Consider the following 23,235-nt stretch of genomic DNA (forward strand, 5'->3'; position numbering starts at 1 on the left):
GACAAAACCAAACTGAGCAAATTTCTTTTCATAGAGTCAGGGAGTGGTTTGCGTTGGAAGGGACCTTAAACTTGGCTCATTCCATCCCCTGCCATGTGCCGACATCTTCCACTTAACCAGGTTGCTCCAAGCCCCATCCAATCTGGCCCTGGACACTCCCAGGGATGGGGCAGCCACATCTTCTCTGGTAAACCTGTGCCATGGCCTCACCATCCTTATAGTAAGGAGTTTCTTCCAACAGAATAAATTTCTCCTTCAGTCTGACCTCTCCTAGGCCAGCCATGGGGTAAGTTCTCCCATGGGATGCTACAGCAAGAGAATCCCTGACTCTGGGCTTAGGTGGCTCCACGTGAACATCTCCCACTGGGAAAGACGTGCCCCAGCTGGTTCATGACCTGCTGAAAGAGCAGGAAACCTGATATTACCCTTATTTCACCCACAGAGACCAGAGGTATCGACCTGTTCCTGTTATGAAAAATCCATTTTTCCTTTCTGATTCCCTGTAATCCCTCATTAAAGCATAAGGACATTCCCTGCTCTCTGTCACTGAATGCTGGAAAACGACCCTGCTCACAGCCATTACAGTTACCTAAAGACAGGGAGGAAGAAGATAGACCTGAGCACCCAGACCTTGGTTGTGGTACTCCCAGGAGCAGGCAGGGAAGCAGAGCTGGCTGGAATGGAAATGCGAGCACTGGGGCTGGCTGACCTTTGCCAAATGCCAGAGGAGCCAGTCTTTCTGGCTGTCCCAAGTGGCTGTGGAGGAAATGAGTATGGCCTGACCTTATCCATCCTAACAATGCTCGAGCCCTGCTGCAGCCAGCAGCACTCAGTGCAGACAGTCCAGTGCCAAAGGGAAGCACCAAAGGCACCAGGTGAACATTGTGGCCAGGCTGAAAGCCTGCATCACTTTGTCTGAGTGTGTCCCTCCCAGGTGAGAAAAATTCTGTGTTTCCAGGAGGCTGCAAACCTTAGGAAAGACAGGAGGGGAAACTGCAGGGCTGGTCCTGGGGAGGATCATGCATGGTAGCCCCAAGGGATGTGTGGTGGCTGTTCCTGCAGCTCACCAGGACAGCATTGAGCCCCTGGCACGGGAATGACACCACCTGAGGCTGGCATGTGCCCATGTGCAGCCACATCAGCCCACCCCAGCACCAGGCACAGGCTTTCCAAAGGCATGTGCAGAAAATGCCCCGGGGACCTGCGTGCCACTGGCAGCGGGAACATGATTAGCAGGAGCTCTGGGCAGTGAAGGCAGGAGAAAAAGAACAGAACAAACCACAGTTTTAATTTGTACAAGCTGGTAATTATAGTTGCTATCTGTCTGAAATCTCTATTGAGTTTATTTAAATATGTTCTCCGTGAAGGCCATTCAGACAGGAATTATCAAGGTGTTGCAGCAGAGGAGATAATGCCATGCAGTTTTCAACAGATCAAGGGCTGATTAGGAGGAATTAATTAGCTGCTTAAACAGTCCTTGACTCGCTGCAGCAATTAGCCGTCACCTCCCTGCAGTCACGTTCCCAGCACAGCGGTGCTGCCAATATGAAGCACAGAACTCCTTCCCCGTGTGCTGGTGTGAGCACCAGGCCAGCCCCGGGTGGGCACATGGCCCTGGGAAGGGGTCCTAAACCCACGAGGGCTCCAAAGCCACCCCGTGGGCAGGGCCTGGCAAACAGGCAGGGGTGAGCTGGGCTGTGGGGACTCCCGTGTGCCCACTCCAGTGCCCATCGCTGGTGGGTGATTCCCAACACAGGGCAGACAACGGGTGTCTTCCCTCTTCCAGCCTTTAGCAGGCCAGTCCCTCAGGCACTCCCCATCCACCACCTTTTCTGTGCTATGAACTACCAGTTCTCAGCTGTGCTCCGTCACTGGGGCCAGCAGATCATCCAGCAGCCTTTATCCCACATGCCATCACTTGCTGTCCCTTTGGTAGGGTGGGAGCATCACCCCTCACCTCTGCGAGCTCTAAACCATGGAAAGCTGGAGGCTGAGCCATCCCCACTGGACACTCTCCAGAAGGAGAAGCCAGCACTTGGGGTGACCAGGAGACCACCATGAGGCTCTGAGCCCCTCCTGCCAGCACAGTGCCTTGTGGGAGCTGGTCACAGCTGCCAAGCTCCTGCCAGCATCCCAGTGGGCTCCGCTTTGCTTAGCTGCTTCCTGCCTGCGCTGGGAAAAACCATGATGCAGCGACTGAGTTACTTCTCTGAAGGTTTCTCAACTCACAGTCTCTCCATTACAGAGAGCCATGAGATGGTAGTGCAGCCTGAAAGCTTTTTAGCAAACGATTAAAGCCTTGTGAAGTTCCCCCACCAAGTACTGGAGCAGCAGCTTCCAGTTCGTGCAATTAAAACACTGAAGTGATATGAGAAGAGATAAGCACCATCTTAATGGTTTCATGTGAGCTGTGAGGCAAAGCAGGCCAGGGACTGTGTCCATGGAGCTTGTAAAGGCTTTTTCATGGTAGTGCCCCAAGAAAAGATGCACCCAGAGATGGTTTGATGGTGAGCAGCAGGTGCTGGGGACAACAGGTGACAGTCCGTGCCCACGCACATGGAGCCAGAGCATGGCAGCAACTCCTGGCAGAGCCTGGAGGCTCCAAGCACCCTGGTTTGAGGGCTGGCAAGTATCCCAAGAGATGGGGATGCACTGGCTCATCCAGGTCTCCCCAGCAAGCTATACCAGTTAAGTTTTCCTCCTTTCCCATTCCCTCACTGGTGTGATGGCAGTAACAGCTGTCAGCAAGCCACAGCGGAGCAGCACAACTCAGCTCCTCCATGGCTGCCAAGGGCTTTCAGTTTGGAAAGGAAGGCGTCAATTTGACGTAAGGAAGATTTTTCCATTGCCTTTAATGGGCTCTGGATTGGGGGGGGGGGTTGTTTTTTATTCCAGCCAAAAGAAACGGGAGCGGGATTTTGGAGAGACAAGGTGATGTGTGGACTGGCTTTACAAGGACACTGAGGTGTGGAACAGCCAGCTGGAACGCTGGGGCTGCACACCCAGCTGACAAAGAGCTGCACAGAGGGAAAAACCACGTTTGCAGGCTCTCAGAGTGGAACAGGAGGTTTGGAACACACAAAGGGCTTCAAAAAAAGGAGAACATCCAAGGGGCTGAAGAAGAGAACTACCTACAGGCAAAGAGGAGGGTGGGCTGCTCTCCAAAACCAAAAAGCTGCAGTGAGACGAGACAGTGTGACAAACCTCGCTGCCTACAGGGCCCATCACCCAAACCAGCAAGAGGATGAAACACAAGCTGGAGTGCCTCTTCTAGTGAATCTTTCCTCATGAATGCTGCCAGTGAGGAGGTCAACAGGGTCCAGTCTGAGCACTTTGACACAGGGAGAAGAGTAAAGTGACTCTACTTCTTTAGAAATGGAAGGATATTAAAGAAACCCAGCCTGCCTCCACCACGTTTAGCCTAAAAAATAACCTTCCCTGCACCCATGTCTAGTGAAAGTAACTGGACTGAAACAGCACAGGTCACCTCAGCTAACAGCCTTGAGCTGGGGAAACAAAATAAGCCTGCAGTTAAACAGATAAGGGTTTCATAAAGACTGGGTATGCTTTACCTCAAAGTTATCCCTCGAGATTACCTCCATATGAGCTGTTACCTTGAATCCACTCATGATAAACAGTGAGATAAAAAATTTCATTTCTCTAATAGTGTTTATGTGATTTGTCAAAGTGGGATCTCATTAGCTGGCTGCAATGAAAACAAGCCCTTGCTTAGTGTACACCAAGGCAGCCTGGGTTCATCGATGTTCCATGAGCCACATCCTCTCCTCTTCAATAAAAACAAAAATGACACAGAACATGGGCTGTATTTGCTAGCAATTTCCAACACAAAATCCGAACAGTTTCTCCTCAAAGCAAAGAGCTCATGATTTATGTCCAAAGAGCTGGAAGCTGAAGGCAGGTGATTTCAATAACTCAGAACGAGCTGCGTTAATTAATTTTGAGAGTGGGCATGGGGAGCCCTTATGAGCAGCTCCCCGAGAGTGAAAGGGAAGGGCTATGTGCTCCTGCCACAGGGAATCAGGCTGCACAGCCCAACCCGACTTTCCCAGCCAGCAAATCCCATGGAAAAAGTATCTGTGAAATAATGATTTCTCCAGAATGCAGCACAGGATGGGGAAGGACCTTTCCAGTCCCAGCCTGGGACGTGGAAGGGATGGCCGAACAGTGGGAGGGACATGGGCTGCTTGAGGGAATGGGGAGCAGCTGGGACACACCCAGCTCCTCTAAACCATGAATACAACCAAATAAAATAATCTTCTGAGATTAGGGAAAGGCAAAAGCTGCCTCCACACAAATACGTGGGGCTCTGCTGGAGCTCAGAGGGAAGGTAAGTACTGCCAGATGAGTATCTCGTGAGCAGGACGGTGAAGCATTTTGCTGGATTTCTTTTCATCTTCCATGCCCAGATGACTTGGCCCACACTCAGCTTCCCACTGCACAGAGCTCCCATCCAGAAAACCACAAGCCTCGTATTTTCACACATTTCTCTGAATATGAGTGTTTTCCTTGGGGCAAACAGATTGGATTTTGCTCAGGCAGCCCATAGCAGGCACTTTCACAAACAAACCAGAAGCAAAGGTGTGTGCCAGTCTCTTGAGTGACTGAGAACATTCTGCCCACCTCACGTCCTGTGTTTGCTTGGGTTTTTTTCCTGCTGCTCGTACTCATACAGCCCTAAATAAAGCAAAGCTGAGGAAGTGCCTGAAGTGTTCTACACAGCTGCTTTCATCGAACAAGCCGTCTACCCAACAGACCCATTTTCAAACAAAGCGATCCAACAATAGCACTGACGATGTTTGAACTGGCACAGATTTAGGAAGACAAGCTCTTTGCTGCACCACACTGTCAGCAAGCACTCAGTACAAATGCCACGTTACATGATAAACATCTCTCTTTTTTTTTAAGACTCCCCTTTTATTTTCGCGCCTCTGTTCGGTTGCGTTATTTCCAAATGAGGCTCTGGATCCCAACGAATCACAGTGCTGAGGTCAAGTCCCTCTGAATTCGCTTCAGCGCCTTGGGTTTGGTTTTAAATGTGGGGATAAAGCTTTATCTGCGTCACGAAGCGTCTATTCTGCTCTTCAAAGCTTTCCAACGCTGCTGCAAACCTCTAGTTCCAATTGCTATTGCTGTTGCAAATAAGGTCAGCCTGATTAAAAAACAGTTATTCTAGGTGGAATGAAAATGGTCAGTCTTCAGCCAATGCATGCTATATAAGAAATATCCTGTTCCTGAACTGAAACAAGCCTTCACAAGCTCCAAGTAAAAGGTGATTGAGGTCACCTAACACCTGACATTACTTGCAGCCTCTGATTCATTGCAGAGACCATGTAAAGCTATACCAGAGATGTCAGCTGCATCAGGTGCTTTTTTCTCTCCTGTACGACCTGTATTCAATTGCAGATACAGGTTCAGGTACCACTGTGAGCAGCCAGTGTCCCCAGCCAGCCCAACCTGCAGATGTGACACTGCCTGCAACCGAAAACTGGGGCTGGATGCTGCAATATTTCAATTCAAGCAATTACTCCAGGAGCTGTGGCCCATGGGAGTGAAAAATACTCTGGCTCTGCTGTCTTAAAGACTAAGTCAGAAGCTCCAATTCACCCAATGTATGAGTAAGAAGGAGCTGGCAGGAGAGAAACAGATGGAGAAATGCTGTGGGTGACATCAAGCAGCAACCTCTCGAGACACAAACACATCAGTACACAAGCACCCGGCCCCATGCAGAGGAAGATAAAGGAGCCAAGACATCCCAGCACTGCCTGGATTCTGTGTTTGATGTGCAGGTTTTCAGGCCTGGGCATCATCTTTGCAGTTTGCTCTCGTTAATAGGTTTGCTTGGATTCCAGCTCAGCCCAGCTCATTAGCCACACCGCCGAATCCCACACTAATTCTGCATCCCTTCTACTGCTACAGATAAATAATAAAATTGCCTCCATGCAGGGGTTGTTTTCTTCCTCTCTGCCCCTAGTGCAGGTCTGGTAGCATCTCATGTATCTGTTAACGAAGTCCATAATATCGAGAGTTTCTCAGCAAGTAAAAATTACAATCATTAGGCAGTGAGTGATGAAAGACAGAAACACCATTTCTGCCCGGGCTGGCAGAAACAGTACAGCAAGTACACATCCCGGAGAGTCAAGTCTTGCTCTCCTGTAATGTGGTACCCAATGTTCTTCATTAGTACCTGTCTTTAATAAGAGCAAGGCAGCATCCTGCAGCAGGTCACAATTACACACAACAATTAATTCAGGGAGAAACAATGACAGGCATCGCAGAGGAACACTGGCAGCGGGGTGGTAAAATGATGAAGTGGAAGAGGAATAGGAACATTTTAAAGCCCTGCCTGAAACCAAAAACAAGTGGAGGCAGAAGTGACAGCATGGTAGAGGAGCCAAGGCTGGTTTCCTTGTACACAACTTCGTAATTTTTGTTTTAAATAGAAAAGAAACACAACAATTACTCTTTTGGTCACAATACCCCAGTGACCAGGACCAGCAGGCTCAGACCAGGACTTCTTGTGCCATTTACAAACAACACACAAAGCCAACTCAGCTTCTCCCAGAGCTGCAGCTGCTTTCTTGCTGCCCTTTTGTGAAATTAGGGTTTAATTCTCTGGAATAAGTCTGCTAATAAGGACTCCCAACACACCCATCCTCTGGACAGTATGTACCCGCTCATCGTTCCCCCAGGAGCTGTGATGGGAGAGGGACAGGGAAGGGGGGAGAAAAAAATAAATCCACCTCAGAGAGCACAAAATGCAGGAGAAATTCAATACTCCTTCACAGAGGAGTGAGAGGTCGTTGGAATAGAGGTACTGGTTGCACTGGCCATGCTCAGCAAAGCACCAATTTCGTCTGGGAGGGCCTCCTGTCCTCTCCCTGCTGGACAGATCATGTTCCAGGCTCTGTGTTAAGCCTCCCCTGGGAACATTTCCCATGGCACTGAGGACACGCATGTTTGTGATGCTGCCGTCGTGGCAGCAGCAATAGAGAGGGACAGTGTGATCTTTATGTAACACGGGCTCTGTTCCCCTCTGCCTGGGGATGAGATGTTCAACACATGGGCACAACAGGTAATAACAACCTGAAGGGTTAAACACAACCACCAGACCTCTCGGCCCTGCTGGTGTCAGCACTGGGGTTCCTCTGGGTGTGGACAGGTGTAACCACGTGCCCCACAGTATTTCTTCATCTGTTAAATGCAAGAAATGTAACCCAAAAGCCAAGTGAACACTCAGTTATCCTCAGATCCTGGGATCTACATCCCAGGGGAGGTCCTTCCCCATCCTGCAGCCTCAAAGCCCAGTGCTGGGATACAGATACCAGCCCTGCATCCAGTGCTCAAAGATTCTCACAGCCTTTTGCTCCACAAATTTCTACTACAGGCCTGCACAGAGGTAGAGGAGGGACGCTGAGAAAGTCCTTCCAGACATGGATCTACTCACATTCACACTGGTGACCAAAGCTTAATGGATACAGGAAGAAAAGTAATGTTCCTCTGTTGGGCAATGCACTTGCTTTGGCTTCCAAGTACATCAGTCTCTGGAAAATGACTGTACAACAAAATCTCAAAATGAAACTAATTCATTGCTGCTCTCCAGCCTTGGGAATGAAATGAGTAAGTCTGCAGTCATTACAACAATGTCCTGGTAAAAATAAACAGGAAAGGGCACTTAGTAGGATTGCTTCATAGTTAAAAATACAGTATCTCGTCTGAGGTCATTCCGTTTTTTATAGGAACAGGCATGCATGCCTCAAAGTGATCAGATTTGTTATTACTTCCTGTTATGGATGTACACCTCAGTCACAGACAGATAGACAAGGTTCTTTTCCCCAGTCCAAAATCCCTCCCGGGACGATGCAGATTGAGCATCTGCTATTGGGCCAACAGCTCTGAGGGAAGAGGCAGGAATCTGAACACCTGACTACACGGGGGGATTTGGGGTCTGTCTTCTTTTCTCTCAACAAGACTGACAAGGAGGATGCCCAACTTCTTCTATCTAAAAGGTGCAAAGGTGCTCATGCTGCAGACCATGCAGGCACAGAGATGATGCTGGATAAAGGGCAGGAGGCGAGAAAAGTGGGCAGAAGAAGTCCTGTAAAGGATCATAAAAGCTGCATGTACACTTTCCTTCACAGAAAATGTCTTTGTGCTTTTATGGCAAGGAGCTGCTACAATTACAGCTTCTTTTATAAGCGAAGCAGAAACCAGATAATGAGCAAACCTCCCACCGCACAAAGGAGGTGACGAAGGCGTTCTGGGAGCCCTGACGGACAGGCTTCCCTGCAACAGCCAAAAGCACAGAAAATTGCTAAAACCCATCTCCATTTCACCCTCTTCAAGGCTGTGAGCTGTTCATAGCCTTTTTCTTCCCCAAAGTACAAAAAGGATCACACCAAAAATGATTGTGCCTACACAGATAGCAAGCGAAAACCTTTCAGCCGGACAAAGCAGAGCTTGCACATGCTGACCTGCAGAACGAGCCCATGGCTGCATCATCCCTGGTCTGGGGGAGTAAAGAGAGGGAACAAAAAAAGATTTCACAAAGAAAAAAACCAAGTAAGATATTGTCCAATCCAGGTGAGTTTGTACTTCACCACAGAGGTTCATGATTTCAGTGACACACAGGAAAATCAAGAGCTCCCACCAGTCTTCCTCTCCTTGACCTCAAGATCCACTGGGAGAGCAAGACAGCTTGATGAAGCCATGTGCAGGTGTAAAAGCCTGGGGCATCCAGCTTTTCTGGAAACCAAGTTTTTAATTTCCTAAGAAGGTTGCCCCTCATTCCTGCATGGGAGCAAGCACAGAAGTTCAGGTGGCTTGGTAGGGAAAAGGAAAATTTAGGCAGCAGCTCCACAGCCCTTCCCCTGGCTTGGGGTCACCCTCCAAAATCAAAACCCCTTGTTCTGTACAGTCAGTGCACTGCTGCTCCCATCCCTCTGCCACATATCAACCAACAGCACGGTGCAGGCCCACTCTTGTGTCCACAGCTCATGTCCTCCATCAACAAAACCAGCTTCCAAAAATCAACTGCTTCTCCCTGGGTTTGAGTTACAGGGGAGTTAAAGCTTTGTCAGGATTCCTTAGGAAGGGGAATGACAGGGACCTGATGCAGGCAGGCAGCCTGGCAGGCTGCACATAGTTGCTTGCTCTAACTAAGATGAGGATCCTAGTATTTACAAGGAACCAATGTCCGACAAGCACTGCTGTGATTGGGCTGCTGAACTATCTGGTGCCACCCTCAGGAGAGCAGGGATGTGGGATGCTCCTGCCAAGAACCATTTCTTGCACATGTCACTGGGGTCATTATACAGGTGGAAAACACATGGAGGGTTTTGCTTTCTTGATTTACTAATCTACTTTCCCATCCATGTGCTGCTGCCACGTGAGCAACTGGAGATAAATGTCCCCTTGGAGTTCATCCAGGGGGAAAAAAATAGGGAAAATAAGGTGGCATTTTCTTTGGGGTGCTACCAGCCTGCCACAAGCCAGATTCAGCACCCCCACCATGAAACCCCAAGGCCTCCCTCCCCACCACGAGTCTCCAGACACACAGAAGATGCAACTGCATCGTGATGGAAGTGTGGCAGCAGGGCTTACGGAAATAACCTCCCAAGAGTACCCAGCACACTGTGTGTCTGCATTTCTCCATCAAAACAGCCTATTTTGGGAAATCCCATCCTTCTGAGAACTGGGCAGGCTTCTCCTAAACAGTCTGTGCCACAGCACAGCTGGAATACACCTGGCTCATGTCTGTGACTAAGGCAGGCACACAGCACGAGAAGGTCCCGTCCAGCCCCTGGATCACTGACATTCCGGGGGTGGCAGTGGGTTTCTCCCCTCAGGGCTCCAGCAGCTCCCAGTCCCCAGGCTATGCACAAACACTGCCAAAGCCCAGGGCCATGAAGGAGGAGCCACCTCTTCCACACCTTCCAGTCTGGGTAGATAAAACCACTTTCTTTTTTGTTTCCAGCTGCACTTTTTCCCTTGTCCTGTGAGACACAGGTGGTCACAGACTTGCCATTTCATGAGCAGCACCTCATCAGCACGTGAGAGGGTTTAGCAGCAGGATGGCAGGAGAGGGATGGAGTGGGATGGAGAAGAAAGAGCCTCTTCCAGCTTCCAGGGTCTACAGATAATCCTCTGATCCATATGGAAACAAGACTCTTGGCTTAAATATAATTTTTTTCATCTTTTGTGTGTGTGCTGACTTACTCCATCAGGGCTGCCAGCAGCCTGCAGTTTATTTTTAAAAACACTAAACAAGAGAAGTCCAGTATATACAACAAAGACCCTGGGTTTTCAGAGAAGCACTCTGCAGATGCTAAAAAAAGGAGGTTGCTTTTCGGGTTAGCTGTGAGGGGAGAGGCAGATTCTGACCTTGGTTTTGAGAAACGCTGAGCAGGCACGTCGCACACCAGCTGGATCCCAAATTCACTCTCAGAAAAGGCACAGAAATGGCTCAGCTTCCCAAGCACAGCCTGCCTTGGCAGGTACCCATGCACGGTGAGTGAGCAGCTGCTGGAATGACTGTCACCACCTCGCCCGGAGCCCTGAGCACTGAGACCGTGCCCAGCTCGACACACAGACAAAGCATCTCAGCTCACAGCTGAGGCTCCACAATCCCCCCACCACAGGCAGCTCAGCCTGCAAACACACCATAAAAATATATTGTACAGCTTCTTCAAGAGGATTTAGATGAAAACACCACCACCTCCAGCTGTGAGGCTGTGGGAAGCAGTGCTGGGACAAAGGATGTGGCTCTCCCTCAAGGTGACAGCGCTCCTAATTGTGCCACTCCAGCCGGCACGCCAGAGGGTGCGACCCAGTTTTGGTGCTTGTTATGTGGCTCGCAGTGGTGCCGACACGCTAGAAAAGCTAAATTTAGGAGACAAACAAGCCTGGTGTTACACACCTGGGCAGGACTGGCTCTGTTATGAGAGCTGGAGAATCGATGCCCTCCGCTTCCACACGCTACAGTGGCGCTGCAAAGCCCCCGCTGCCGGAGTGAAAGCGTTACCAAGTCACTTGGAATAAAATTGCCACTAAATGCTATTTGGGAGATGGGGGAAAAAAAAAAAAGGCAAATCCTCACTCTTTCTCAGCTATTGTAGGAAATGAAAACGGCTATTGCTGCCTGGTAGAGAGTCCAATTATGAATAATGTGCGTTCTCTCCCTGCACAAAGGATGAAAGGCATCAGAGCTGGTGGTGACATTTTAAGACCGGAGATGTAAGAGCGGATCTGAGCCTCATTGCAAGCCCAGCTTTACCCCAATAAAGAAACACTTTCTGCAGTCAATTGCCTTGCAGCGTAGCTTGAAGCCCCGCTATTGATCTAGCATCTGTTATAAGCAGATAATCATCGCCACTGTGCCATGGCTTCTATGATGGGGTCTAAAAGCACTTTCCAGAAGCTGGTTGAGGGCTGTTTTCTTCTCTCCCCCGTGGCTGCAGGCAGGCAGAGGTTTGTGGGGGAGCCTACAAAAGTCTTGCAGCTTGACAGAATCTGAAGGCCAGAAAAAAATATTGAATCACCCTGACTCATTCATCTCCCAGTCCTGTAAACTTCAGGTAACTGAGGTGCACTCCCTGCAAGGCTCTGCGGCCATCCCAGCCCTCACACAGCTATTTTATACCCTACAATTTCCTTTCCCCAGCGAGGTGCTGACACAACACCATCAAGCCATGGCTCAATCCTTTCCTTCTCTAAGACAGGCAGTGAGAGCTGTTGAAATCTCCCAGCATCAGGCTTTTTTCTCCTGTCCCCAAAAGGTTTCTTGGACTTTGGCTCACTGAGGTCTGAATCCCGACAACTCCCAAGCTTCCATCTGCTTCCCAGCAGCGTGGGGGTGTTTTAGGCCAGGCACCTTCCTCCGAGTTTAGCAAGAAGTGGTCAGATGTAGGTGAAATTGGGCTGCCAGTGCCTGCAATCTTCCCCCTCCCTTCCAGTGCAAGCACTTCTTACCCACTTGGCAGATTCCTCCAGTCTCCAAAGAAGGAGAAAAAGATGGGAAATTAAAAATAAATGAACCAAGAGATACACATCCATCAGGAGCCAGGCGTTGTCAGCCCAGGTCCCTGTGCAACTACTTCTTTAATCAAAACCTCATGCAGCTTAAACACTTGACAGAAGTCTAGAACAGAGATGTTACCCTGAACAGGAAAAGCTGCAACCTTGAAGAATAAAATCACTGTCTGATGGGGTCTATTTCCTTTAAAATCACGCTAAATTACGCCAAGCCTGTTCCCAGCGCTGACATTTGAGGTTTCACCCTGCAGATTCCTGTGAGACACACGGGTGTCTCGAGGGGGTGACCGAGGTGATGGGAGGAGTGAGCTCTGGGGCGCCAGCTGAAGATGAGCCATTTCTAAATCAGTCCATGACGCCAGACCTAAATTTTTAAGAGGCTCAAATCAAGAAAAGATTGCTGATGGATGCACTCCCCACTTAAAACTCACTTGCGTGGTGATGGACGTCAGACTACTGGCCTCACGGCTATGCCTGGTTGCAACTGAGAGTGACAGAAACCTTCCAGCTTTCTAGAAAGTCCTCATGTGCCAAGGCTCAGCCAGCTCTTTAGAGCCTCCTGCATGCAGGTTATCTACCTCTCTTGGCTTGAAAATGTTTGTCCCTGAGGAGTTTTTATTTAATGCCTTCCTTAGTTACCAAGGGATGAGAAGTTTCTCCCATCGTTCTGCGGCTTTCCAAACACAGATGGGATTTATTGAAGTTCCTGCTGCTCTGGCCTCATTAACATTTTATGGCACAGCTCCAGAGATGTGCCTGCTCCTTGCCAGGTGCCCCTCTACAGCCCCATGGTGGCTCAGGTCTCCTGGCTGCATTGAACATCCTTGGGGAGTTTAAAGTGATTTCATTCCCAAAACAGCTCCGCAGCTTCCTTTTGGGACCTCACCTGCACCCTGCCTCCTGTGGGACCACAGTTCCCAGCAGCTCCTCTCATAACAGACACAGTGGGTGGGAAAGCAAAGACAGCATGATCAGGAGAGAGGAAAAAATATGGGAAAAACTAGAGAATAATGCAGGAACACATTCAAGCTGTGCCATGGACAACATGACCTGAGGGCTGTCCAGGGACAGGAGGGATTCTAACTGGCACGAAGGGGGTGGAAGCAGAAGAGGGGGTGCAAGCCCACGGTTTGGTGAGGAAATGCAGCAGGTGGCCCTGGGGAGACATTCCTGGTACCCCCCTGCACATGCCTGCAGGGAGGAAGATGGGAATTGAAAGTCGTGAGGCCTTTCTGGAAGAGCTTTTCTCCCCTGTGGAGAACACGAGGGAACATCAGCACAGCCCAGCTGGAGTCTGCAAATTGCCCCACTTAGGCTCTGGTCCTCAAAATTGCTCTTACCCAAAGTACATCCATCAACCTGACAAGCATCACGTTTTTCTCTGGAGGACACACTCCTCCGCAGCCTCCAGAGTCTGTGCTTCGTCCCCAAACTCCACAGGTTTTGTCCCAGAGAAACATGCCCAGTGCTCACCAGGGCACCTTGCTATGATCAAGGCCTTGGGATATACCTCTCCATGATCCAAGCACTGCATGGAGCCGGGGTTTCCCCACCACATATTTATTCAGAGGCACTGCACAGCAAGGACAACCCAATGCCAAACTTTGGAAGAGGCAGAACTGGCTGGAGTTCAGCAGAAACAGGGAATTAAGACACTGAACTAAATCAATGCATCCCCACCCAATCTCTATCCAAATCAGGAATTTCATGCACAGGAGGGATTTTGACCAGCGTCCCACATTACTTATTGAGCAGAGAGAGCAAAGAGTGCTTTGGCACTGTGCAGAATTCCAGTCTTTGCACTGAAGCTCTTGGAAACCCAGAGCAATTCAGATGCAGAAGCAATCTCAGCTGCTGGGAAGGAACTCAAATAGCCAAGGACAGAGAGAGTCTGTGCAGGGATATAGGGAAAGAAAGAAGAGCTGCTGGCTGGATGCAGGGAGGCGACAATGATCCCATGGATAAAAGGATGGGGAGGAGGTAAAGGAACCAGGTCAGGAAAAATCCAAGGATAGCCAGGGCCACTCTTGCTGAAATGTATCCAACAGTGGGGGCTTGCTTAGGGCTGCAGGGCCCACAGGCCCCCTGCAAGAGCCTTCCAGCATTGCCTGGTGTGAGCCACACACCAGGACTGAAAACACCAGGGAGATGCTTGGGGGCCTGGGCAGAGCGAGGACGGAGGCATACAGACTGCAAGATCCACCCGGCCCATTCCAGCCGGGAAAACAAGGAATGCCACGCTCAAGAGCTTTCCCCAATACCCAGCTCAGGCTGCTCACTCAAACCTCCTGCTCCCAGGCGCAGCCCTGCACGTCTGGCTTGGAGTGCCACCTGCTGCCAACGGCGTCGCTCCCCAGTCCCTGCCAGGGGACAACAGCAGCACACAGCAACAAACTTCCTGCTCTTACATCAGCTTTCCCCGTCCTTTAACAGCAGCCAAACTCCTGATCCAAAAAGCAACGCTATTTCCCAAGCTGCAGGCGTCCCACGAGTCCCAGGCATAGCAGCAGATGCTAATAAAGTACTTTTTTCTTTGCCTTTCATGCAGTTTCTCGCTGGAGCCAGCCTCTCCCCCAAGAGACCACATCCTGAATCTTCTTGTTCATTGATTCTTTATGCTAAATGATGACTCCGCAGTCGAAATAATGTGGCATATTCCAGCTCGCATTTCAGACACCGTGAGACTTTTTAATAACGAGTTGCATGAAAAATTAGGGAGGCTGCAACAAAGAGCTCCGACAGAGGTTTCCAAAGTGACTCACAGCCAGCAGAGCCTCGCTTTTCCAAAGCCCAGCGTGAGACGATCTCAAGAGCCCCCGCACTCAGAGAGAGAGGAGTCCTCCCCCTCTGGAAAAATAAGGCCTCTTTGAAGAGTATTCTCCAGGGAGAGAATCCCCGCAGGGAGGTTTGGCGGGCAGATTTGGGAATCATGGCTGAGATGGCATCCCATTCCCAGGAGTGCCCGCAGGGACATTTCACCCCCACCTCAGCTGTGCTGCTGAGGCTGCTGCAGGGTGGGAGTCACCTCGTCCTGCAGCCAACTTGGGCTTCCTGCTTGTCACATGGGCTCTAGAATGCTGCAAAACTGGGCCAGCAATGATTTCTGCTGGTTTCTTAAGGAGGCAGCAAACCACAGCAGTAACAGGCAGTGGAGGTTGCTCCAGCCTTGGCTCCCAAAGCACTGTGGCACCCACAGCCGTAGCAAACATCACCCATGCACAGGTATCCTGCTCCTCCTAGGGCTGGCTTGCTGCCAACCCTGCAGCTCTCTGTCAGGCTTTGCAGCATGATGGAGGACCAGTTTTTTCAGGCCAACTTTTGGCTTGACTGTTTTTGCTTCCTGCCATCCACACAAACAGCTGCCAACATATTTCAAGGAGAAGCAGCAGGCAACATATCCAGTGCAGCCACCCTGATGGGGATTAATGCCATTCATGCTCAGTCCCAGTAGTGAGCAGTGCCTGGCTGCTGGGTGGGACACGTGGCTGAAGGATGGGTTTGATTGCTCTGCTCCCTCTCCCAAGCTCAGCACCCAATTCTTTCTGTATCCTGTGCTGGTTCCCACCTTCACGTCCTATGTGACAGCCCTCAGGGTAACTCCCAGCCCCAGGAGCTGCAGCACAGCTCCCTGCTCACCCACTCCTAAAGGCTAACTGAGCACAGTTCCCCCCACTCAGCCCAGCAGACTTCCCAAAAGAGGTTTTTCCTCCCAAAGGAAGCTGGGAAAGGAAGGCTGAAAGTAAAGGAGCAGCTGGCACACAGGCAGCTCTTACCACATTCCAGAAGAGAGGGTTGAAGGCGATTGAGAGGACGGCCACTATGAAGTCAGTGTCAGTCACATCCACGTAGCCAAAGAGCCGCACCATGGCTGCCACATCCACCTGTGGAGGAAGGGATGGAGTGCAGGATCCCACAGGGACACTTCGCCTCAAACCAAACCCATCAGCTGCCCCAAGGGGAGATGAACCTTTTAATAGCCCCAAGGAATGTGTTGTCACAGCTTGCAAAGTGCTATGTCAGGGTGCAAAGCCCAGAAGAAGGATGGCAGCTTCTCCAAGCTGTCTCCCCAAACCTCAGGAGCACTGGGCTCTCTGGGAGCCCCACGCTCACAGCAGTGCCCAGAAGGACACAGGCACTGAGGTGACACTGCTGCTCTGAGGACGAGCAGCAGTCCTCAGTTTCCAACTCATGAGTGTTTTAGGACAGGCAGCACCATTCCACAGCATCTCAGTGTCCCTGGAGACAGAGGACAGTCCCAGGGACGCTGGTCTGCACGGAACCCCCTAGCAATGAACTGTGTCAGCTTCAAACTTGTCTCCCATCAAGTAAGAGAGATGCAAACTCCCTCCATTGCAAGGGGTTTTGTTGGGTTGGTTTTTTTTTTTTGCACTGTAAGGAGCTGCAAAAGAATTTCCTGTCTTAATGACAACAATAAAAACTTCTTAAAACTTGATGTTCTCCTTTTAAGAGAGAGAGATTTTTCCCAAGACGGCTCCCTGACATTGTCAGCATTTTTACGTGCAGTAAGCCATGCTACTTCTCCCTCCTCACTCCCTCTCCCTGGTATTTGGATGAAAAACAGCCAGTGTCTTTTTTTTTCTTTTGGTCAAAACCTTTGAAAGCAAACAACAAAATAGCCCAGCCCAAGCCCTTCCCTCACTTGAAGCAAAACCAAGACAACATTGAGACATGGAAGGTTTTTGCTTCCCCAACACAGCTGTGTTTGCAAGTCCTTTAGATGCCAGGGGACAAGAATGGCTCAAAAAGGTATCAGTTCCGGCTCACTCGTACGGGAGATAAATTCCCACTGGCTCCTCACATGCTCTTGGAAAGAACCAGAGCCACAGTGTCACCATGGAAAGGGGCTGTAAACCCAGCACCTCTCCTAGCCCAGAGAAAAGGCCATGGGAATAGCTCCCGTGCTAGCCCAGGGCACATCCAGTTGCTCCAAGCACCTCCTGCCCAGCCATGACTGCCCACAGTGCAAAGTGCAGGAGTAAAGACCGTACAGCCCTGGGGAAAGGGGGGATCCTCACGGGGGTCCACAGCTGCCTTCAAACCACCACTGCCCCAGATCCCCCACGCTCCTACATCTGAGCCCTGGGGACACAGGTGCTGGCACAGAACAATGGGAGCAGCCCCACGGCCTGATCCAGACTGGTCTCCCCCTACTCCCATCGTCCACAGCCTCTCCTCCCCTCCCTTCACTCCCAAGCAGCTCTTCCCCATCAGACCTCATCCCTTCACACTGTCAAGGCATAACACAAGCAGCTGCTGGCACTGGGGCCGAACTGTCTAATCCGGCTTCAATTGCAATCCCGTGGGGCCAGGACAGCTTCTTTCCTCTCGTTTTGTACAGTGCTGAGCACAGTGCTAGCACGGGCTGAACAAAAGCTTCTTGACCTACTAACTCCTGGCAGGCAACATCGTTAACATTGCACTCACCTTCTTTTCTCCTGCTCAACAACCAAATTCGCAGCTGCCAGGGGAGGCAGATTGGCCTGTGCCCGGCGTGTGCTTTTCGGGATAAAAGGGGAGCCCTAATGGGATGAGCTGTCTCTTCGAGCTGCTGGGACAGCCACGTAACAGGCACAGAACATTCAACTTTGCCCTCTCCTCCACGGTGGGGGATCAATGACCGTGGCAAGCGCTGCCCGCGTGATCACAGCCCCAAAGTCAGGGAGGGTGGGAACAGCATGGGCAGCTGGGTGGGAGCTGTACAGGCACCCAGGTGACAGCTGCATGGGCACCTTGGTGAGACATAAACGGGCACACGGGTGAGAGCCATACAGGCACTTGGGGGACAGCAATACAGGCACCTGGATAAGAGCTGCATGGGCAGCTCTCTCTTGGGTGAGAGCTGTATCGGCACCTGAGTGAGAGATAAATGGATACCTGGGTGAGAGCTGCACGGGCACCCCCACAAGAGCTGCAGGGGCACCTGGGTGAGCCGGTGGCAGCACCCCCGGGCCTCCCGCGCAGTGCCAGAGCAGCCCCTGCTTCCCGGTCAGACCGTGCCATCCCGGCTGGGGTGGAACCGGGCTGGGAGGGCGATGGGTGCACCTGGGGAACCGGGGACCGAGCATCCCGAGGCCTGCTGCACCTGCGGGCACAACCCGGGGGCGATTCCCAGCGGATCTGCCGAGCCCTGCGGCGGCACCGGGGGGGCGGGGGATCCATCCCCGGGCTCCCCTCGCTGCCCCAGGCCGGGCCCTCCCCGGGGCCGCCCTCCCGCCCGCGCCCGGCCCGCCGGTACCTGGCCGTAGTCCAGGCCGCCCAGCCCCTCGCAGCACTCCCGCGGGAAGCGCCGGGCCCCGCCCGCCGCCGCCTCCCGCCGCCCCGCGCCCGGCCCGGGCCGCCCCGCCATGGCCGGGTGCCCCCGCCGCGCCCCTGGCCCGGGCCGAGCGCCGAGCCCGCGGTGGCACTGCCGGGAGCCGCGGTCCCGCCTCCCCGGGAGGAGCCGGGCCTGGAGCCGCAGCGAGCCCGGGGCCTGCGGGCCGGGGACAGCACTGACCTCGCCGCCGGCCCGGCCGCCTCCGCTGCGGGTGTGAGATCGTGTCGGGCCGCGGCGGGAGGGAGAGCGGCCCCGCGGTCGGGGCTGGACTTCGACCCTGCCCTCTGGAGCAGCGGGAGCGGGCGGGACGGACTCCCCGGGGCCGCACCGGGAGCTGGAGTGCGGCTGGGAGTGGGACGGCCCCGGTGGGAGAGGGGGCGAGAACCGACTGGGTACCGCAGCTGCAGGGGCAGAGACAGGCACTGCCAGCCCCCGCCTGTCCCCTGCCAGCCCCTGCCCGTTCCCTGCCAACTCCCGTGGCTCTCCCTTGCCTGATCCCTGCCCATTCCCTTTTACCCAGGGAAGCTGTGACTGCCCCATCCCTGGAAGTGTTCCAGGCCAGGCTGGACGGGGCTAGGAGCGACCTGGTGTAGTGCAAGGTGTCCCAGCCCATGGCTCGGGGTGGAATGAGATGATCTTTAAGGTCCCTTCCAACCGAAGGGAATCATTCTATGATTCAATGATTCTGTAATCCCTGCCCATCCCGTGCCCTGTCCCAGTTCAGTGCTCACACCAGGGCCAGGAGCTGGGAAGCAGCTTCAGTGGCTCTCTGGCACAGGAAATTAAATGTCTCTTGACCAACATTACTCATTCAAGGGCAAAACGTAAAGCCACCAAGTCTCCATGTATTTTTAGGACAATTCATTGCAGCCTTCTCCCTTCAGCCAGTGCAGTATATTTTTTTATTGCTGTTATTATTACTATTCATGTTATTTCTCTTCTTCAATCCTGTCTAGGATGTTTCTGGTTGGTGCACCTCATGGGCTGCAGTCCTGGACCTGCCTGGAAAATCGGGTAGTATCATCCCTGTAGACCCCCGAGGGTCTCTACTTTTGAAGATCCTGCTTTGCAAGGAAACAAATCTTCCTCAAAAACGAATTTGGTGTCAATGAGCTGCAAGTGTCCCTCCCAGAGGTCTCATGGGAGCAGGGAAGGGACAGGATATCCGAGTACTTGTGTTCTGGCAGGCACCAAAAGTGTGCATGAGTGATGGCTCACTTGAAGCCCTCCCCAAGAAAATGGCATCCTTGGAGGATACGCTTCAGCAGACCCCAGGGATCCCAGTTTGGCTCCACGGGAAGCCAGCTTTCCATAGCTCTGGTCCGAACCCCTCGGTGCACCAGCACATCCCCACATCCCCACCTGCACCGTCAGCTCTGGCACTCGGGGTGCTCGCACAGGGCCCAAGGAGCACGTTCACAGTATAAACTGGGCTGGTTGGGGGTGAGGCACACACCGAGGCACTGTGGGTGGGAGCAGCATTCCCTGTGGATGATCTCCAGCTGCTTCCGGCCTCTTCTCCCCCACGCTGGATAATTTCGCTGTGCCAAGTGTGTAATTATCGCCTCTGCCATCTCCCGGGCTGGGCCGCGGGAGCAGGTGGGAGGATGTTTGTTCTGAGTCCCACCAGCTGGGTGCTGGGAGCCGCAGGAAGGGTGATGGGGAAGCAAGCGGTGGGGGAAGTGATGGTGGTTGGGATGTGTGAGATGCTAATGTCCCTCTCCAGGAGGGAATTAGCAGGGAGAAACCTCCAAAGTGTCCTCCTGGCTGCAAGGGGAGGGTGTCCTGGTGATGCCAGCGCTGCCAGCTAGGAAAGGACAGGGATGTCATGGCACAGTGGGAGGAGGAATGGGTCTGACTGAGGGATGGATGGTGAGGAGGTGCAGAGGGATGAACTGTCTTGCTGGCTCCTCATTCAAGGTCAGCAGAGCTGGGCTGTCATGGACATGTCTGTCCTGTCACCCCAGTGAAGGCACGTGCTGCAGGATCCAGTGTCTTGCCACCAGCTCAGTTTAGGGTAGCGAATCACACTTGAGCCTCCATGCCATTTCCACTGCCAAATTCCCTGTCCATGGAAGTTTTTCCATGTGAGAGGGAAAGAAGATGTTTTGGGGCCCCTCTGTGCTGGCCTTCATCCCACTTTGGACACATCCCTGCAGCTGTGAAGGAGACAAAGAGGGCTTTCTGCAAAGGCAGGATTTTGCGTCCCCATCCCTCCCCTTCTCCCCATGACATGCCTTTTATCCAGCTCTCCCTTTCTGAGCGCTGAGCTCAGGAAGAGGACATTGCCCTCAGCTTTCTCAAGTCCCTTTTCAGCATGAACTCCCTCAGTGTCCTTTGCAATCCCACCACAGTCCCAAGAGGCCCCTGATGGATATGGAGTTGCATCATGGTGAAGGATGCTGAATGTGTGTTAGCAGGACACTGTGGCTTAGCAAGATGCACTTTGTTCAGGAGCATTTCAAATTTCAAACACAACCCGGGAAATTCCCAACATGTGGAAATCTGGGGCAGGGAGTGCTGTTGGGTGGTTTTCCCTTAGAAATGGGACATTGGTTGGGAAATGGCAGTCTGGTAACTTCAGCACAGAGGAACAGCTCTCCTTGCAAGACCAGGAAAAAGTTTCCAGGCCAAATGATTGGTTTCCTTGCTGGGAAAATAAAAATCTTGTTCAGATTCCTTTTTGTCCATGTCCCTGTGTCGTGGTCTCCATGTTCAAACCTGCCCTGAATTAAAGCTGATTCTTGTGGGTTTAGCCCTTGCAAACCTGCAAGGGCCTGTACGGATGGGTCGTGGAGATCAAGGACAGAGCGTTGAAACGTGTGGTGAAGAACAACAAATAATGCTGGAGCACAGAGCCAAAACCCTGGGGAGAAGCAGCAAAATTGCAGCTACTTCTGTGTCCTCCATCAGATAATGCGCTGTCACCAGCGGTGTGATGCTGCAATCCAGACCTACAATCCTGGTGAAAATCCTCTAGTGTTTGTGCTGGAGGTTAGTTCTATTTATTTTCTGATGAATGATTTACTCGAGTAATTGGCACACAGCTCCCCTATTACAGATCATAAAGAATTAATCACGAGATTTTCAATGCTCCCCTATCAATTTTATTAGGCTTGATTGAGCGTGGTGGATTGGGAGCATATGGTATGTGAGGCAGACTCTGCTCCTAGTTACACCCTGGTTATGCTGAGGACTCGCTCAGCTGCTGATCCCTGTAAATCCAGAGAGACAGCTGCTCCTTTCCTCCTTTCCATGCCCTCACTGTTCCTTGAGTTCCCTTAAATACCCAGGGATACAGAGAACAACCAACACCACCTCCATGTACCTAAATTCTCCAAAAGCCTGAGATGCTCCCAAACTGGAAGCCAAGCTGGGTAGAGGATGCTTTGCTTCCAGCTCGTCCATGTATCAGCATGAGCCAGAAACTGGAGCCAAATGCTTGGGAGCTTAGGATCTGCCCCTGCGAAGGGGACGTGTCACGGCGTGGGAGGCTTGTCACTGGTGAAAGCTGAGGATGCCTGTGTTGGCGTCAGGGAGTCCTGCCAGCCAGGTTTGCCCACGGGAGATGCTTTCTTGGAAGAATTGGCAAAAAGAAGTCCTAACACCTGCAGGAGCAGAATGACACATCCCTGCCCCAAACCAGCAGCACAGCATGACTCCCTGGAGCAGAAACCTTTTTAAAAGCCACATCCCCTGCATGGTTTTCCTCATGCAGAGAACCAGGAAAACCTTCCATGGGGAGGGCTCACAGTCCTTCCCTTGCTTTTTGCCTGTGGGTGTCGTTACCATGATTTCAGGGAAAGGGACGGTGCAGGGCCCTGCTCCAGCCTGTGGGCAATGCTCACCTTGGTGAAACTGCTCCCAGTAACTTCACCAGTATCTCCATAGGTATTACAGGAGAGAATGGGAACTTCGGGAGTAGATGGAGCTACTTGCATAAGCCCAGCTTATCCTGAACTAGGCTTGCAAAACAGCCAGTCTGGCTCAGCTTCAACCCCCATCCCCATCTGCTGCCTCGAGCAGCTGCATTGAAGGGCACCGAGAAGTTATTGCCAGTAACTGCTGGCAGGAGCCAGTGAGGAAACCTCCCTCTGGGAGAGCTGACCTGGGGAGGGAAAATCAGGAATGCAGCAGAGGACAGAGCAGAATCTGGCTGTTACAGTCAGAACGTTTTGTATACACACGGTCGTGGTTCAGGAGCAGTGTGAGCAGGACTTAGCACAGGGATCTTGCCCAATTTCAATGTGCTTAATCGATGGGGCTGCCTCTTCTCTGCCCTGCCCCTGCTGCCTGCACCTGAACCAGCTCTGCAAGGCCTTGGTGTGTCCATGCTTCTGGGTGAACACCCCTCACAAACCCCCCAGGCTCTAGGAATTCCATGCTGACACCAGGTGCACCTTATGTCGAAGCTGGGTCTCACCCAGGTGCTCTGCCCTGGCACAGCCACAGCTTGCATTTCTTTGAGCCAGGGCACTGTGCCCTCGTCACGCATCGGTGGGGAGAAGCACAGAGGGAAGAGGCAGACACAGAGGCATAAAGGTGCATTTTTCCAGCCTCAGCATTTCCAGGGAGCTCCAGTGCCCCTCAGAACCACATGTGTGATGGGCACAGTAGGAAGGAGCAGCTCCCTCCAGAGGAAGCCATCCTGTTGGAGGAGCTTCCCAACATCTGCGCTCTGAGCCTTGTGGAGATAACATTTAGGGAAGGATTCACACAGCTTCCCCGCTCCCCGAGGCCACGTTCATCACCAGCATGTCTCTAATGAAGCGGAGGCTTTGCTTTCTGGGATCAATGAATCCACCGATCGTGACCTGTCTGCTAAATGAGAAATCAGGTCTCTCCCTCCC

General features: G+C 52.1%; 1 protein-coding gene and 1 long non-coding RNA gene across 4 annotated transcripts in view; one reads left to right on the forward strand and one right to left on the reverse strand.

Moving 5' to 3' along the window:
- PEMT (phosphatidylethanolamine N-methyltransferase) overlaps window positions 1–18,725 on the reverse strand; it is a 42,537-nt gene extending 23,812 nt beyond the window's left edge. Inside the window, exons 1-2 of one of the 3 annotated variants that reach the window (XM_039560250.1) lie at window positions 18,566–18,725; window positions 15,825–15,932 (exon numbers count right to left, since the gene is read on the reverse strand). In XM_039560250.1, the coding sequence (XP_039416184.1) occupies window positions 15,825–15,917 (93 nt within the window). In that variant the 5' untranslated portion in view covers window positions 15,918–15,932; window positions 18,566–18,725. Of the gene's footprint in view, window positions 1–15,824; window positions 15,933–17,496; window positions 18,143–18,307; window positions 18,394–18,565 lie in introns of those variants that run through there. The other 2 variants (XM_039560249.1, XM_010392324.3) reach the window with 2 other exon arrangements.
- On the forward strand, window positions 18,440–21,064 carry LOC120410792. Its single transcript, XR_005603130.1, has 2 exons — window positions 18,440–18,596; window positions 19,342–21,064. It is a non-coding gene; the product is annotated as an uncharacterized LOC120410792 (long non-coding RNA).
- The last annotated feature ends 2,171 nt before the right edge of the window (window positions 21,065–23,235 follow it).

The sequence above is a fragment of the Corvus cornix genome, chromosome 14 (genome assembly GCF_000738735.6).
Source record: "Corvus cornix cornix isolate S_Up_H32 chromosome 14, ASM73873v5, whole genome shotgun sequence".
In the NCBI taxonomy this organism is placed as follows: domain Eukaryota; kingdom Metazoa; phylum Chordata; class Aves; order Passeriformes; family Corvidae; genus Corvus; species Corvus cornix.